Source organism: Corvus cornix, chromosome 1A (assembly GCF_000738735.6).
Source record: "Corvus cornix cornix isolate S_Up_H32 chromosome 1A, ASM73873v5, whole genome shotgun sequence".
Taxonomy (NCBI): Eukaryota; Metazoa; Chordata; class Aves; order Passeriformes; family Corvidae; genus Corvus; species Corvus cornix.
The window spans coordinates 23,786,637-23,805,620 of record NC_047057.1 but is presented as its reverse complement, the minus strand read 5'-3'; the positions used below and the strand labels follow the sequence as shown (position 1 = coordinate 23,805,620).

At 37.9% G+C, this 18,984-nt stretch overlaps 1 protein-coding gene across 1 annotated transcript in view; it reads left to right on the top strand.

Moving 5' to 3' along the window:
• The first annotated feature begins 373 nt into the window (after nt 1-373).
• CFTR (CF transmembrane conductance regulator) overlaps nt 374-18,984 on the top strand; it is a 59,998-nt gene continuing 41,387 nt past the window's right edge. Inside the window, exons 1-5 of the mRNA XM_039570532.1 lie at nt 374-565; nt 3,113-3,304; nt 14,575-14,669; nt 17,216-17,302; nt 18,160-18,892. Coding sequence (XP_039426466.1) covers nt 374-565; nt 3,113-3,304; nt 14,575-14,669; nt 17,216-17,302; nt 18,160-18,892 — 1,299 coding nt within the window. The remainder of the gene's footprint in view (nt 566-3,112; nt 3,305-14,574; nt 14,670-17,215; nt 17,303-18,159; nt 18,893-18,984) is intronic.

Below are 18,984 nucleotides of genomic sequence, written 5' to 3'. Positions count from 1 at the left end.
ATGCATGGTATCAAATTATCCACAGTCAAGAACCTTTGGAAGAAACCTTTTAGTGAGTGTTAAGGCCTGTAATAAGTAGCTATTACTGATTTAAGCCAGCTTGAAAACAGGATCAGGCTGTGGCATGTATAAACATTGGAAAACAGTTCTATAATAAGCAAATTTTGTTTGTGTCCACAAATTTAGGCACAAGTCCAGTACCTACATTGAAAAATATTTAAGAATATTTAAGAATATAATGAGTATTTTATTGATAGGCAAAGGAACATGAGAAAAATAAGTTCATATGTTTTCATAAATCCATACTATGATATACATCTCTGCATATGCATGTTTTATTTATTTTTTATGTACATCAGATACATATCCATGTATGTTGCAGGGAATTGGAGAGCTGTTTGTAAAAGCAAACCAGGAAAACAACAACAGCAAAGCTCCTGGCACTGACAGCAATCTCTTCTTCAGTAATTTTCCACTTCATGCCTCTCCTGTTCTTCAAGATATAAATTTCAAGATTGAGAAGGGGCAGCTATTAGCTGTTTCTGGATCTACTGGAGCTGGCAAGGTATTTTTGCTTCTGCTGGTTGAACAAGAGTCCTGATAGTTATAAGGAATGATACTGTGTTGTTACCTGTATTGTTACTGTGTTCTTATTATCCTGTGCTTGCTGCAGAAATGATGGCTGCCGGAAAAAGTATGGATAAACTGCAAGTTTCACTAAAATAGTTATTTGAAGTTTTATTCTGTGGCCAATATGAGATAGAGTTTGCTGGATATTTTTTGTAATAGAAGGTTACAGAATTATAAGGTAATAGCAATTTAATGACAAAATGTTTTCCCATTGGAAGTAAAAGGAAATTTTACAGGAGTAATGCAGACTGAAACCTAAAGTTAAGGCTCAGGGTGAGAATCTCCCTGCCTTAAAAAAAAATGAAGAATATAGCATAGATATTCAGATGGCTCAGTGTGCTAGAAAGTTTTTTTTTTCCCTGCCTTGCTAACATTTTAAGGAAAAATTTGAACACAAGATAGTTCATAACCTGACAAGCCTGACAAGAATATAGCCAGGTATGTGTGCCCTGGACATGTGGTGTACCTGATCACTTAGCTCTGGTTCCTACAGTGCCTCCTTTGGGCTTCCTGAGACCCATGTGAAAGCCTGGGGAGATGCTGCTGAAACTGGCAGTTTTCTGTGAAAAGTTGTGGTTTAGATTATTCATCATTTTATTACCCCAAAATGTTATCAGTGCATTTAGTTTGCAGATGACACAGCCAATTAACATCATTAATATGAATGAGTTGAACTGTGATACTCTTATTCACTTTGAACAGCAAGTAATTAGATGAGTCTTTCATCTTCACTGCGTTTTTTGAGGAGATGTGAATGTTAAAACAAATTTTCATTATGCTTCTCCTGTTTAACAAGTTATAGGTGAAAATATTATGATTTCATTTACTTACATGGGGTAAAATCTTTGGTCTGTTGGAATCAATGACAAAGGACCCATCAATTTCAATATGATCAAGGCTTCTTATTTTTCAGTAATGGTCCCCACAAGAAAGAGAAAGAGACTCAGAACATGAGATTGTTCTCAAGATAATAAATTAAGATGCATTTTACTGTGATACTTTAGAATTAACAGAACAGTTTATCTATGGCTATTGCTAATGCTGGTAATTGTAATATAGAAATGTGAACTACAAAATGCTGAAGGATATATGTATATCTCCTTTATTCTGCTACACAAGAAATTGAGGAAAATTCAGATTACACTGAACAGCTTATATGAGTATATACATACCAAAAAATTTGCACTTTTCAAGGCAATAAAAATAAAAGCCTTATAATATTATCTAAAAAGTTGCAAAGAATAAGGTTCACCTCCCACTCACCACCCCCTACAAAGTACTGCCCTTCCTTTACAACTTCTTAATGTAGGGTTCCTTCATGTTGCTTGAGGCCGTACTGTATATTCCAGGAATTGTCAGGCCTGTGAAACAGTCTGAGCAACTATTTTATCTATAACAGGTATGAAGCCTGACATCAGCTCTTTAATATTGCTTCAGTATTAGATAGGGTTTGTTTTGGTTTTGTTTTGTTTTTTAATTTGTGTTATATGGCACAAGATACAGTGTACAAAACATACCAAGCGGCTGTCCTTTGCAAGATCGGAAACTTCCTACTCAGCATTTTGGAAAAATCAGATTCTGGTATAATGGAAGGAATCTCATGAGACTCCCCCAATATATTGTATAGCTTGCAAAAGGATCTCTGGGTTTGACAGCATGAAACTGTGACTTAGACAGATTTTTTGGATCTTTGGCTGTTACGTCCCAACTTTGTTGACTGTTTATTAATGATAAGAACACCACTGCAATGGCTCTGTAACATATCTTTCCGTGTATTTCTCAATTCTATTCTTTGATCTAGTAGCCAATGATGTGTGACAAGGTTACTACAAGCTACTGATTAACTTTGAAATTATAACATGTCAGTACTGAAATTGCAATCAATTCTTTTATGGAGGGAAATAGTAAATATACTTAGGTCATGCATTCACGTAAATGAGTTGCAGAGGAAAATTCAGATCATACTGAGCAACTGTATATACTTACACAAAGAAATTGCATTTTTCAAGGCAATACAGATAAAATACTTATGAGCACTAGCAAAATGTTAAACATGAATTATGTTGTACAAAGAGCAAACAAAATAGTCACTGATAATGGGAAAAATCAAATAGCATTCTCTATAAATACTAGTACCTTCTGTCTGTATGTGTTTCACAGATAGATTTTCACCTTGTAAAATTATTGATAGCTTCATTAAAATGACATACTTTTGCAGCAGCATGCCTTTTTTACAAGATATCTTACACAATTTTTATCGTTTATTAAATTAAGTTTCTCTCATATTAGAGGCCTTTCAGAATCACATGTATCATGAAAATCTTCACTAACTGCCATTTGAACTAAATCAGTACTTGCAGGAACACTCTTGACAAGACAAATATGCCATTTAAGTGACTTAGCAGAGTGATTCTGACTTTGTTCAACATTCCTTTGTTGTGGAGATCTCTGACATACTAATCAAATGTTAATATTTTTTCAGACTTCTCTTCTGATGTTGATAATGGGAGAATTGGAGCCTTCGCAGGGTAAAATTAAACACAGTGGAAGGATATCCTTTTCACCTCAGGTGTCCTGGATCATGCCTGGAACAATAAAAGAAAACATAATTTTTGGTGTATCTTATGATGAATACCGCTACAGGAGTGTCATCAAAGCCTGTCAATTAGAAGAGGTTAGTCATCTAGGACTTTTAAGACCTGTGACCCAGCCCAAGTGAAAAACCCCAAAGAAAAAGTCAGGGAATGGGGCTAGGTGAGAAATTTCTGAGATTTAAGGAACTCAGCCTGGCATGCCAATTTTGTGGAATTACAAGTCATCTTGTTGCCAGCTGCTTGGAGAGACACTGACACTGACAGTTATGGTGGTTTACACAACAGAAGCTAAGTAAGCTGTCTCAGATATTATATGCTGTCTGCTTTCTCAGCCTTCCTTGCTAGTTAAAAAACTGAGTAAACACACTGATGTTGAAGAAATTATGTACAAATATATTATTCCTACAATTTTTTGTCACATTTCTTGTGACACATCTTCTTTGTCACATCTGCATTATTTGGTGGAAAGTTGGGATGTTTTCTGTGTATACACTAAAAGTTCTTACACTGGAAATAATTTCAGGATCGATCCTTATATGACGTGTAGCCCACAATGAGTACAATCACATTAAAATGTCTTTGTATGTATTTCATGTTGACAGAGGGTAGTATAGGAAAATATATTTTTCACATGGCAAGATACAAAAGGAGCCAGTATTTGAAACCTTTGCAAACTTTGCTATGCCTTAAGATTTTGCCTGTAATATGCAAATAGAAACAGTAAATATTTAACTGTGCTGAATAGGATTTTTCTTTAGGCCACATAGTGAAAGAGATTTTTCCTTAGCACCAGTAAAGCAAGACACTATAGCCAGTCTGTTTGAAAATAAGATAAGGTTACTGCATTTTATTTCAGAGCAGGGTATAGTTAAGCACTGAAGTAATATTTTCCTATATGTTTCTGGCCATAACAGCTTATGTTTGGATTTTTAATTTAGTTTGCTGGAATTCTCTTTGGAAGCTCCTCAAGACAGGAGAATTAACTACTTCTGTGTCAAGCTTTCTGAAGACTTGTCCTTAACCCCAGTTGTGAAAGTTGTAGTTAATGCCAAAGCTCCAAGAAACAGCTGGCTTCAGCAGTTCAAAACTGCCCTTGCTCAAGGAGGCTTCCCAAGCCAGGTCCTTCCTAGAGCAGCAGGTGATTAATGGTGACTCAGTGCCTCAGTGCTGGTGGGACAGCTTGGTGTCTCAGTGGTCATGGGATGGCTCAGTGTCTCAGCAGGCTGCAGCTCCTTTGTTCTCCAAGCAGGCTCAATCAAGCCAGCTTTCATCAGTGTTGGTGCAGCTCTGTGCAGAATGATATGCTTCACTTCCTAGCAGGGCTTATTATTTGAGATCGGGTTTGATACTTTTTTTTTCTTCTGGATTGAATAAATTGGGCTGGCCTGAAGAGAAGTCAGAATAGTCTGGAAGAATGCCAAATGCATTGCTATTATTATGCTTTCTTGTCTTGTTAGCTTTCATGTATTACCAAGCAAGACTCAGTATGGCAGATTGAAGGATGGGTTTCAAATACTAATTCCCTGTTTATTCCCCAGTGCAACCTTTTCGGGGTTTATTATATTAGTGCTTTGCATTGGAATTGGGTGTGTGTGTTTGTTCTCCTTCTTCAGAAAGGAGAAACCAAAGGGTTTTTGCCTGAGTTCACTCTGCCCCCTACTCTGCAACCTTTCTAGGTAGTTATATATTCCACCTAAAAGCAGGCCTGCTGAGTCTAGTTCTTATGTGGAACCCTTAAGAAACAAAGGATTGGTGATACAAGAGAGTTTATTTCCTTATTGCGTGTATGCTCCAAGTCAGTTAACATACAGCTCTTAACAATGGCTAAGTCCAACTTATTTCCAAGCTCCATACTCACCAAAACCTTTTTGGAATGCAAAGGCATCTTCTTTGACTCAGTGGACAAATAGATGTGTTAGTAAGGCAAAAAGTAACATACCTGTGAAATGCCCCCTTTACTTTGTCATTTCCACCCTCAACGTATAGAGGAAGCAAACTGAAGATCTAGCCTAAATTTGATGTCTTTTCCCCTTCTTTTTTATTAGCGCCAATAAAATGCTGCAGGTTACTCTGTGTGGGTCACATAATACGATTTACGTGGCTTTGAGGCTTCCAGACACACAGTGAGTAGCCTGCTCTTGTTTGCAGCAGAACAGGATGCTGAAGCTTGGTAATGTCATACAAGGTGCTTTCCACTTTGGTTTAGGTCTATAGAGATATGCAAATGATATCACAGAGTTGTAACTTAAATAATTTGGGGTGTATGAGAACTTCCACAAAAGTCAGTGCTACATTCTCCTGCCTGACTTTTTTGACTGGTACGTAGTTAATTTACTAAGGAGTTATCACTTACAGCCTCTTTAGAGTTGGTAAGTATGCAAAGTAAATTTATCTCTAAGTAATTATGAAAGATGAAAAGTGCAAGTAGGTATTTCCCAGAGCTTTACATACATTTAGGTGTCCAAGAATAGAATTTTCCCTGTATGGGAAATTAGATCTTTATTCAGAGGTTAGAATGTGTTTTATGTTAGATTTTTATTCTGTAAAGTTGTAGAGAATGTCAAATCTGTTTATGTCAGCCATTACCTAAACAACGGGTTTGCTTTGGTATGTTTTTCTTGAATGGAAGAATTTGTTATGTTGTTCTAAAAGATATTCCAACAGCTTTACTTTTTGTTCTATTTGTGTATGGAGCCATCAAAAGGAAGGTTAAAAAGATGATTTCTTCTCCAGTTAATTTTGATTAATCACAAAAAATGTTACTGAATAGCAGTGAAACTGTGAGCAACAAAAGGATTTTCTTTTATTTCTTTTATGAGCTTACATAATTTTATAGCAATTTAGAGTGCTGAAATGGGACATATTTTGGTCCAAGTAGTTCAGGTAGCTACATCTGTACTTCCTTAACTCTCTTAAGAGATTTCTCTCTTCAGCTTCTTAGTCTTGTTGCCTTGATGCAATTCACCTACCTTCCAGTTGTGCCATTGTACCTGTTCATGATGTAATGTGAAACAGAAGGTGAAGATTAAAAAGAAAATTGTTATGATATATTGGAGATCTGCATACCTCATAATACTACGCCAAGATAGTTTGACAGTGTGTTGGTGTAGGGCACAATGCACTAGGATGTCAGTCTCTGCCTGAGTTTACAAGCTTAATTAGTGTGTACGTGTCTCTCAAGCATCCTTTTTTTCATGCATGGTGCGGCTGTTTTCTCGCCCAACGCCCCTGACACAGGTGCGTGACCGGGTGGTCAGATGCAGGGAATCGTCGTGCAGTAGACACTGTTTTGAGTCTACGTGTGGGAAGCGTGTGTTTTAATGGTGCTCCTCAGAGTGTAGTCCCACTTGATGACACATGTGACAGCAGTAGAGTGTCATCGGTTTCATTCATGGTCCCTGGTCCTCACAGCTCTTCTCTGTAGCATTCTCTGGGACATGGGGATAGCAAAGGCAAGGGACACCACAGTGCAACCCTATCTGAGTGTATGAGATCCAAGCTGCTGAAATGATCCATAATGAAATACAGTCATGCGTTGAAGGTTCAGTGAGGGAAGTTTGTTAGATCTAAGTACCACTGCTTCTCATAATTTCAGGATGTCACTGTACAGGTACATAATACTGAAGAATCATCAGGAGGGTTCTCAACTGCATCTCCATGCATCAGAGAAAGTATGCCTAAGGGTACTTTTTAAACTTCTCTTTTTATGTATATTTTTTATGGTAGTGTAGCTTGTTTTATATGTCTAAAATTATTCAGAACTGGATTACAATTACATTTCTTGATTATATTTTTCCTTTCAGAGTAGGTAGGGCATCAGAGGAGTTAAAATCATGTTTTACTATGTTGTAGTCTGCAGTTTGTAAATGGGAAGATGTTAAGAGAAAAGCAGTAAAAGGTGAAAGAACAAAAAAGACTGCTTTGGAGTTGAGATAAAGGGACTGTAATTAAGAGCGACATTAATGTTCTTGATATCCAAAAGAAACAGCCTTACTGGCAAAAATTCTTTCCAAAAGCCTAGCACACACTGAATATGACTGCAATGACATGTAAGTTGTGTGTAGACATGGCCCATATTTTTGTGTGATGCTGAGCTCAAGGGAATGTCAATACATTTAAATTACATGATACATTATGTGAAACATCACAGTAAAAAGTTTTCAAGATGCATCGGATAAGGGCTACCTGTTCCTTCTCCACTGCTTCCTTGCTCTTTTTTCCTTTTCTGGAGAAACAGTGATTATTTTAGCAAGCAAGAAAGCAGGATGAGTGCCTAATTTAATATGTCTTCTAAAATTAAGGTCCCAGTAAGCAAATAAGAAACTGAAGGCATTCACCTCCTAGATTAAACCATTCCAGCACAGATCAGTAGTCATTACCATTTGTCCTTTATTTAGAAGCTTTTATGAAATTAATTCTTTTAATGAGAGTACTTCTGAGTTTATGGGTATTACCTCTGAAGTCTTATGTTGGCATGATATAATAGAGAGAAGATGTAATAGGTATGGATTCTGAGTGCATTTTCTAAAGGCAGTCCCCATAGGCAAGTTTCAAGGTACTCAAAAAGTAAGATAAGATGAATAAGTGCCTCAGCAGCACTTTTGACGAAGTGGTTTACCCTTTTTATCAAGTACCTTTCACCACATTCATAATAAAAAATTATAGCAAGAGAGCGTGAACTTTTGGCAACACTTCAAGTTAAGGACGAAGTATATAGTAAAAGCTACTGAGAGATGTGAACTTCCTGAGTTTGTATGTCTGTGGAAACTTGCCACTAAATTTGAAGTAATTCTAAAAGTATGACTTCCCTAAGGGTTATATTAATTGGAGGTTGTATTAATGTAATGGCAGGGATAACATGAATATAAATGGAAATTTGTAATATTTAATTTGTAGGGGGTAATTTGGTTTGCAAAATCCTTTTTACTCATGTTATGAAAAATGGGACAGGAATGTGACTTGATTTTCAGAATCAAGGTAAGGTTGAAAAATCAGTATTAATAGCCTGCTGTATGCAGGGTATGGGATTTTTGTTTGATGTTAGCACTTGATAAGTTAAAAAGTCAAAACCTTTGGACAGTTGAAACAGGAATTTTCATGTTTAAATGCTGTTAACATTGAACAAACTCATCCTAAGAAAAGGCATTCCTCCAGTCAAGACTACAGAAGCAGGCCTGTTATAGTTATTCGTGTTTAAAAATAAACAAGCATCATATCACATTTGAGTGGGTCCCGTAGTTCATGAGTTTTGAAGCCATACTTCCATGACTTCCAGTTTTACCTTTCTGTTATATAAGATAGATATTTTTCCACCTAGTTAATTCATTTGATCCTTCAGCAGTTACCTAAGAGGCCATAAACACATAATGGCAAACTACCTTTGAGAGATTACCACTCTCTAAGTAAACACATGTTCTGATTTGAGAGACACCAGCTGCTCATGAATGTAATGTTTAACACGGCATGCAAATAGAGGAAGTGTTTCCGTGTGAAATTGAACTCTATAGTAGTACTGAAGAAATTTGTGGCTACATTCTGTGGAGCCGGGTTTACAGGGAGTGCAGGAGATTCATTTTCATCTAATAACTAGATTATGGAAAGATTAACTACAGAAAGAGACAGTCAATAGGCCAATCCCAGGTTTGTGTTCCTGTGTGTTCAAAGTCTCCTTGCAAAAGGTGATGTCTGTCCCTGGGTGAGAAGTTCACTGCAGTGTCAAGGATACCCCAAAACGGAAACACGTCCTTGCATCCCACTGTACTGCTCCAACGCCTTTTATCTGTGTTGATTTTGGGTGGGTTGGTTGGTTGGTTTGGGTTTCGGTTTTGTTTTGGTTTGGGTTTTTTGTCACATGACTACATCAGTAGGTGTAGAGAGGTTATTATGTCAGTGAGTAAAATACTTTGTGCCCTGATTTTGAGCCTTGTTTTCACAAGGGAAATTTGCAGGTTAAAAAGTGTGGGGAAGAGAGGAACAATCAAGGGTTCAAGTCCAGAACAGAGTGCTTTGTGGTATGTAATTCTCTACAAGAGGGTATAAAGTGTTAGCTTGGTTATTTAATCAGATACACTTCCACAGTATAATTATGTGAGAGCAAGTGACTTGACTTGTCTTCACAGATGGGGAGAGCCACTGTCGAGGTGAAGTTTATCACATCTTAATATAAACAGCTAAAAGAGTATAAATGCCTCTTTCAGACAGAAAGTACACATAATATGTCACAGATTCACAGAATATTCTGAGTTGGAAGGGACCCACAAGGATCATCGAGTCCAGCTCTTAAGCCCATACGGGGACTCAACCCACAAACTTGGTGTTATCAGCACCATGTCAAACCTCCCACTACCAAACCTCCCACCATTGCATCTCAGACATGGGGGTAAAAAGCTGGCTACCTTTATGCTTTTTCCACTCTACACTGGTGTGATCCACTGGCATATGCAGACTCTGCTACTTGAAATTCTTGTCTGTGGCTCAAAATCATTGGCAGGTCAGCTGTGAAGCTGCAGACACAGTGAGTTTGCTGGGTGGAAGTTATAGCAGGGGAACATTTCAATTAGAGACAAACTCCCAAATGCACTGACTTCAAGAGGTTTATCAGTGATCACATAAATATGTATAACAGACCCCCCTGGCAATGTTCTCTGTTGATATAGTTTAATTAAAAACCTGTTTCAGTCAAGACAGCTCTCTCCACCCCTTTCCCTGTCTTAGGTACCGGGCTCTGGACTGATTACCTTGGATGTTGTCCTATCTTCTGTGTCTTTTCTGGAATCATATTTAATTCTCTTACCCTGCGTTTAACCTACCCACATGCAGTGCACTGACTACTTCATGTTTCAAAAATCTGTTCCACGGAAATATTTCACCACAGAGAAAGCAAGTTTTGCCAGCATTCATGTGAGTTTTGGGTGAGCCTGACACTCTGTTCAAGGTCACAAACTGTTGCAAAAACAAAGCTTATGCTTTTGGATCATGAATCCTTCAAAAAGGTTCAGCTAAAGTCTAACAGAAGCCTTGGCTTATGGAATCACAGGGAGAGAGAAGAGAGTGACCTAAATAAAATAAAATTTTAAAGAAACCTGATTTGAAATACTTTAAAGAAATCTGGTTTTCTGGCTTCATTCCCAGGAAAATGAGGATTCAAGTATATTCAGGCTGGTTACCTAAAAGCCAAGATACGAGAAATTATTGAAAATTCATCTTTTAAAAAATCATAGAAGTGTTCTGTGGTAGGTATGAGTCTGGAACACAAGCCTTGATTTCAAAACTTTAAAAATTCAAGTTTTTCAGTTTAGTTCTTATCCGTCTTATTTCCAACATTATTTATTTTCTGAAAATCAGGACAAAGGAAAGCTATACTTTCTGCAGAATGACATTTCTTGTTTGTTACCTAAAGATTTTTAGTAATCACTGAATTCAGATCCAGAGGTCTGTTTCAGTTACATTTCTACCTCAATGGTATATTAGAATTGAATATGATTGCTTGGAAGTACACAAATAATCATGTTAGTGAGAAAGTAGGTAGCAGTTAATTTTCCCATTATAACTAAAGAGAAAAATTATGACATAGAGTGGAATGGTATTGCAACTCCTGCTTGAAACCCCTGGTGCTTCTTCTGCTTAACTTGTATTCAGCTTTTTATGCAATAAAGATTTCAGTATTTTTCTTCAAATTTAGTGCAAATAGTCAGTCTACAGAAAAGGAATGGCAAAGTGTATTCAGAGGCAGTTTCTCTAATACACAGAGAAAAGATGATGATGATGATGAAAAAAGGGACTACTTTGGTAGCAGTGAACAATGTTAATGGCAATGAAGAAAAGGGAGGGGATAGAGATGACTGTAGAGGTGACTGTAATAAAAACAGAAGTGAAACAGAGAACTGAAATAGAGTGAAGATGAAATGCAGAGTCAAGACTGCTGCTCTGTTCCATCAGTTTCATGACTGTTTTGTCTTTTATGAGGGAAAGCAGAAGAGAGATGATCAAACCCCACATAATTAAGGACAAATTTAAGGAAGAAAAAGAAGTCACATAAATAAAATACTCAGGTACTATAATTAGAACCTCTTGGGCAGTTTGAGTAACTTTGGATATACTAAGCAACTCTTGGTTCTTAGAGACTGTTCTCTGTCATGCTTTATTATCTTCATTGTTGCTAATGATTTATCAAATTATTCTGATAGCAATTAATCTCTACAGAAAAAGACTTGGAGTGTGAAGTCCATTCTGGAGTTTCCTTTTTTAATAACAAGCCCATATTTCCTGTTCATCCTGAAGCTGTTCTGGCTGTATTCTTCTTTATCAAGCCTGAAGGTATTATGAGGGCCATCCCTTTGCTGCTGAGGTAGATAATATGGCATTTACACTGCAAAAAATGCAAATAGCTATTAAAAAGGGTACCTTCTCCTTGAGTGTGCAATTTGAGATTTTTTTTAGCATCTGATATTAGAAGCATCCGCAAAAGTAATTAATGTCTGTGGGATCTGTAGGGGTTTTCATGTATGAATAGTTACCAACAGGTTTCTCAATTTAAGCATTTAGAAACAGATATGTTAAAGAAAATCCAGTGGCTACTTCATTAATATGCTGAGTCTTGTGCCGTTCAGCATCATTACATTAGGTTTGTCCCTGGCTTGATTTCACTTCCTGCATAAAATGACAGCAAGGATGTATTTGGACTGGCCCTACGTACTTTTTTACAATAGGTCATGCATGTTCCAACAAATAGCATTGTGTGTCTATTGGACTTCATTACTTTGTTTACGCCTTTGGAAGAAATTACTAAACAGTTTTTAATTGTTATAATTACAGCCTGAAAAGTTCTTTGTCTGTTCCATGCCATATATTATCTTGAGGTGAAGGGTAGAGGAGAGCAGAAGGGGAACTCATTAAAAGTCTGATTAAAATTCCATGTTGACACACCTGCAAAGAAATATATCTGATGAAATCCCACTACCATTTAAAGCAATGGGAGCCCTGGAATGAATTTCAGTAGAGCTAGGATTTTACCCTGTTTGCAGGAGAAGACATGCTGGGCCCAGTTCTTCCCCTGGATGTTTTGGGAAGGAGTAAAACCAGGAAACAGCAAGGGCACCAGCACCATTACAGGCTGCAGTACTGGTAGAAATGGGAAAGAGCTGAAATCAGCTTAGAGATCTGGATGTTTAACCGTGCAAATCCCTATGTTAATGCCAAAGTTACAGATGAATAACATGACTCCTGCACACATAATGTGACCACAAGTGATCTGACCAGGTTGTCTCAAATAAATGCTGGAAAACATTTTATGCCAGAATTTCACTTGTTATCTCTAAATACTTCATGACCTATAGGAAGGTGTTTTTGTCACATTCAGAAAATTTTTCTTAAAAACTATTGCTGGCACATTCCTCTTTCAGCACATACTTGAGCTGTTATGTTAGTGACAGGGATTTGCTTGTGTGACTCCTTTTACAAGAGGGAAATAACTAGTTAACGTAAGAATAATTTAAAAATCACCTGCAATAGATTTTCCATACATGGGAGCATCTTGATTTTAAGGTCAAAATCCTCTAAGTCAGGAAGTAAATGCTATTATCAAATTAAAGAGTTTTTGAGAATCTCCCATTTCCTGACAGACCAGGCAGTGAATTTCTAGCTCTTAAGTGGCTGGACCCTTCATCTGTCACTGTTCCAGGTCTGAACAGCATTGTTCACTCTGTTCCTGAGGTCAGGGCAATTTGCAGGGGAGGAAGAAGGAAACATTTTTTGGAAGGACTTTTATTTATTTATTTATTTATTTATTTTGCAAAACCTCAGAGGCCTGGAATGCCAATAGGTTGCCCAACAGAGAGTGACCAACCATCAAAATCACAGCAGGAGTCATCAAAATTGGATTGTATCTGGCTTTGTATGAAATACAAACTTACAGAGAGCAGCTCAACTTAGAATCCCAGGTAGTATTGCCCTGACAGTGCTTCGGGTATCTTCCAGTCCAGAAGCCATAGGATTTCTGTGGGTGCTGCAGAGGGCATGCAGACAGCTGAGTTCCTGTCTGCCTCATGGCTGCCTGGGGGATGAGACCCCAAAACAGGATACCCCTTCCAAAGCACGGCCTAAAGATTGCTCTCAGAAGCTCAGATTTTGATGGATAATGCATGCCACTTTTTCCCCCCAAAAGCTGCGCTGAAAAGAGAATATGTGTGGTGCATGAGAACACTGGAGATGGTTTTGTCAGGTACTGGATGCCTCAGTCAGCTTCCTTGGCTGTGGGGGATCCCTGCCTTGGGAATGGGAAGATGTGCACAGGCAGTATGGTGCTGCTGGGCAGTGATCACAGGCCCTGGGACCTCCTGGCATAGTCAGGGATTCCCACTCACTGCATGACAAACTGCCCTGAAGTTGTATCCCCTGGAGGCCTAGGTGCCATGAGGCACAGGAAGCTCATCCAGCCTGTGTTTCTGGGAAAAGTCCCTTGAAACTACCTCCACCATAGTGATAGTGGTGTCACTGTATTGCCTTATGGATGTAGGTCCGGTAAGGCTTGAAGGCAGAATTAATATTTTTTGTTAGAGCAACTCTAGAAGTAGAAAGACTAGACAGCCTTCAGGCACACAAGCCATTCTCCTGTCTGCTTGTCTCCACTTCCATGAATTTCTGTGGTTTGCATGCATTATGAATTTCAGAGCTAAAAGTACTCCTCTCAAGAAAATTTTTGTCTACCCCTGCCAGTAGGACACAAGAGTCTCCTTTTCTCCTTTCTGTGTCTCATATGAGAGTGAAATGGTATTTTCTGCTTTTACCCCTGGCTAAAGATTTGTTTTTAACATAGTTATGAGTTCTAAGTAACTTACGGCCCAAGCAGTGGAACTTGGTTCCCAAACCTTTTGCAAACCTCGAGCATTCCTGGCTAGGAATTTAGTCAAGCCTTTTTTAATGAACCTGCCTGAAATATATATTTCTCTGGGTTTTGAAGAGCTCAGAAACAGAGTTTGCTTCTTGCTCTCCTTAACTTCAGCAGCAAGTGCATTTATCATTACTTGACAGAGCACTTGAGCAGTTACTATCTTGGATTGACATTGTATGAAGGTTCATTCCTTGCTTTTATGGAGATTAGTATTTGGACAAATATTTGTCTTAAGATCTTGCATCTCATGATTGCTTTCTGCAATAGAGTGATATGTTTCTCTTATCACCATTTCTGATTACATAAACAAATGAAATAAATAAACCTCTGTGGGACTTTTCTTTTTCTTACAACTGCTATCCAACCTGTCTGTACATGACTGCACACTATGCTTCCATCCAGTCTGTTGCTTGAGTTTCGTGGATATGGAAAATTCTGATTCTTAAAAAAAATTGTTAACAGGATATTTCCAAGTTCCCAGACAAAGATTATACACTGCTGGGTGAAGGTGGAATCATTCTGAGTGGAGGCCAACGAGCACGAATCTCACTGGCAAGGTGAGTATTTTCAAGTAGTGTACTGTTCCACATATATGGAATGTATTATGACTAAGCATTTAAATACATATGGACTGTGTCCTGCTAAATAATTATCCTCCAGATGTATCAGGAACTTGATTTTGCTATCAGAAATCTGAGTTTTGCTATGCAATTCTGTTTATGATACACCTGCATATTAATTTCCTGAATTTTAGAAGTTTGATGTCAGAAAAATGCTATGGCTTAACATAAGATGAATGTTTCCCTCCCTGATGCAAGATGCCTTTGGAAATTCAGACCTTTAAGTGTAACTTTTCATGTACTGAAGAAACCCATAGAAAGATAAAAATAAATATTCCAAGACCTTTCCATGCTATGACATTTCTTCAAAGTGGCGTATATATCAATATATATACCCTGTCTGCAGGTAAATGGAAAAAAAAAAAAAAAGGCATATTCCAAAAAATTTTGCTACCATTTTTGGGCTTCTTTCATGAGAAGAAGAAAAAGTGGAAAGCTGTGACTAGTCAGTACCTATGAATAACTGCCTTGTCTGTTTGACCTTCCAATGTTAGTAAGTAATTCTGAAGGTCTACAGAACAATAACATAGGTGTTTGTCTTATAAATTAGCTATGTGTTTCAGCAGAATCACTTACCTATTGTCAGAAATCCAGTAATGACAGCTCTGATGTGTCAAATGGCCCCATTTGTTTCTGTGCCAAGTGCAAATTGTGTTGGTTCCCATGCCCAGAAACACTGGGTAGAAGTAAAATCACATTATAGTGATCCGTACTGGCATCCTGTGAAAGATGTGCACATCTGTGTGATGCTAAAAGATGGGATCATTAAAATAGAGAATCTTTCAGTGTGTGTTTGTGAGACTGAAGAGGCATATGGATTGTTCTGGTTTATGCAGTAAGAGGAGAGAGGAGGGGAAGAGCAGGCAAAGCTTTCAAAGCATGTAACCCCAGAACAACAAAACCCACTTAGATTTTCATTTAAAATGCAACATTTACATGGACTGTTTCCTCGATGCTATGGATAATCATGTCTGGCACTTTTCACATGGTCACAGCTCATTTCCTGGAGGGTCTCAGAACTTATGTATTTATTGTCAGCTGTAGAATAGTAATTTTTAAAACAATTGCATGTCATAAAGACAGTGACTGTCTTATATTTTGTTCAGGCTCCAGTCCAAGCTCAGCATGCTACAAGGTGTGCAGGTATTGAGGTCTGGGTTGCAGATGAAGCTCTGAAAAGTCAGAGGTGTAAATTTAGGATTACAGCCCTGGGTTGTACCTAGGTGATAAGCTGGTGATACACTGGACATTATTTTCTTGAACTGGCTGCATAAATTTATCTGGTGTAGTCTGTGCAAAGTCAAGTGAAATGAGAATCCGTGATGGCAGTGACATCAACTAGCTGTCAGGTGAAGCAGGGGAGAGATTGCGTGATTCCATCTTCCTTACAGAGCACTGTCAGTGCCTGCAGCTACAAGCAAGGGAAAGAAAGGACCAAGGGAAAAAACCAGTGCATGTCCTGGACTTGAGTCAGCTTGCTGGCCTGGTACCCTAAAGCCCGCAGCTTTGTAGCTACTGAGTCTAACACACAAATTATATCAATGAAGCCCTGCAAACTTCTTGCTGATAAAAGTGCCCAGAACAGTGTGAAATTTGTTGTTGTGCAGCCACTACATCATAATGTATGCTCAGTGAAATCCATCATGTTAGAGGATTTTTCAATAAAGTTACTTGTTTTATTAACATAATACATAATTATTGAGGGCTTTCTCTCTTGGTGGTTAAATATTTTCGCACTATTTAACATCCTTTAAAAAATACAGAAATGCAGCTGTCCAGATTTCTTTACTAATTATACTCTAATTAATATCACATAATGATTTTCATTCTCACAGAGGAAGGCAGGGGGTCTTTTTAAACTTCTATTCAAATTATTGTTTAAAAAAAACCTCTTAACCAGAGCTTTAGGTCTCAGTGAGCCATGTCCAGGTACATACAGCTTAAGGTCCTTTTTGATGTCTTCAACTGGAAATATTGTAGTCCCTTTGCAAATAATGTTTGCAAGACCATGCCTCACTAATGCACTTGTTTTTGCTCACCATTTTTTTTAAAAGTACGTTTAAAACTAAGTTCTGAGACCTAAGTCTTTTCACATGTTTATTTACATATATGCAATATTCCCTCAGGCAACACTAGATGTTACAGTAGATACTAAATTCCCATTGAAATGGTCATTGTACTGTAATGGGAACTGTCAGATTCAGGCCATAAACAGATCTTTAGGGTAACCTGTGTAAAAGACAGCTTTGTTTCATTGCACAAAAATTAATGAAAAATGGAGTTAGTTTGTAATATGGTCTGCAGAAAGAAAAGGCTTTATTGAAAGATGTCTTGTAAGCACATTTCATGTTAATCTCCATCTCCATATTGATGCTGTAGAATGTCTATAAATTAAAAGATTTGAAGCATTCTTCTTAAAATGTATTTATTTAAATTTATAAGAGATGTGAAAGTTAATTTCATTTCCATTTTTTTCTGTTCAGAGCAGTGTACAAAGATGCTGATTTGTATCTCCTGGATTCTCCTTTTGGACACTTAGACATTTTTACAGAAAAAGAGATATTTGAAAGGTATTGTATGTTTTGATAGATTGTATTTAAGAATCTCACCAAGCAGAACAAAGTAAAATGAAGGGTTTTTAATAACAGTACAAAAATACTGAAGTGATCAAAATTATACCTGTTGAGGATGTTTATTTTTAGGGTTTCTCATAGTATTTTTTGTATTGTATTTTGTGTTAGTGGTTGGACAATGCACTGTGTGGGGAACAAGCCTGTGTCGAGTGTGAGCATTAGTGCTCCCTCTTCCATCTCAACATATTGAGCCTGCTGTAATCTCTTACTCCCAGTGTGCGTGGCTTTATATCTGACATGCCTTTGTACCAGAAAGGCTTTCACTTTAAAACAATTACCTGCTTTGTAAGTATAAATTTACAAAAAGCTGTATTTTGTCCTATTTTTCTAATCACTGATCATTGAATCACCTGGAACAGCCTGCTGAAGATTGGCAGCAGATTGGCTGAAGTCAGAGACTTTTGGCTTATCCTTTTGATGAAAACAGTAAGGACACAGACTGCCATCCATGAGCTTTTCAGCCACTGTAATTCTGAAGTTTTGAAATTGAAGTAATACTCTTAAGTTTGGTAGACACAGACCTCAGTAACCCTACGATGAAAAGAAATACTTCATGATGAACTGCTTTTTGGATTGACCTGAAAATGATTAAATTTTACCCCTTTTTTGGTTCCTGCAATAAACTGCTCATGCTTTACACATCTCAGCTTTACCACCTCTTTTGCAGTTTGAGGGAGCACCCAAGTCCACTCATACTAGGAGCTGGGCAGGTAAAAGTAAATGGGAAGGGATAATAGTATCATTTAATCATGAGAACAAAAAAGTCTAAATGTTCACACTTCCATCTTTTACAGCTGTGTGTGCAAGTTGATGGCGAATAAAACTAGGATCTTGGTTACTTCAAAACTGGAACATTTAAAGATTGCTGACAAAATATTAATTTTACATGAAGGGGGTTGCTATTTCTATGGAACATTTTCTGAACTTCAGGGTCAACGGCCAGACTTCAGCTCAGAGCTGATGGGATTTGATTCTTTTGATCAGTTCAGTGCAGAGAGAAGAAATTCAATCCTTACTGAGACTCTCCGACGATTTTCCATTGAAGGAGAAGGCATGGGATCACGAAATGAAATAAAGAAGCAATCTTTTAAACAAAACTCAGATTTTAATGACAAAAGGAAGAGCTCCATAATTATTAACCCCCTTAATGCAAACAGGAAGTTCTCAGTAGTGCAGAAGAATGGGATGCAGGTCAATGGGATAGACGATGGCCACAATGACCCACCAGAGAGGAGGCTCTCGCTGATACCTGACTTAGAACCGGGGGACATGGCTCTGCTGCGGACTGGCATGCTCAGCCCTGACCCTGTGCTGCAAGGGCGGAGGAGGCAGTCGGTGTTGAGCCTGATGACGAGCACCTCCATGAACTATGGACCAAACTTTTCCAAAAAGGGAAGTACGACATTTCGGAAAATGTCTATGGTGCCTCAGACAAACCTGTCTTCTGAGATAGATATCTACACCAGGCGTGTGTCTCGAGACAGTGTCTTGGACATAACTGATGAAATCAATGAAGAGGATTTGAAGGTGTGTGTTGATTTACATTCATCTTGGGTTTGGTTATGGTGTTGGTTTAGTTCAATATACTCCTCATCTGTTTTTCCTTCTTGAAAAGGACT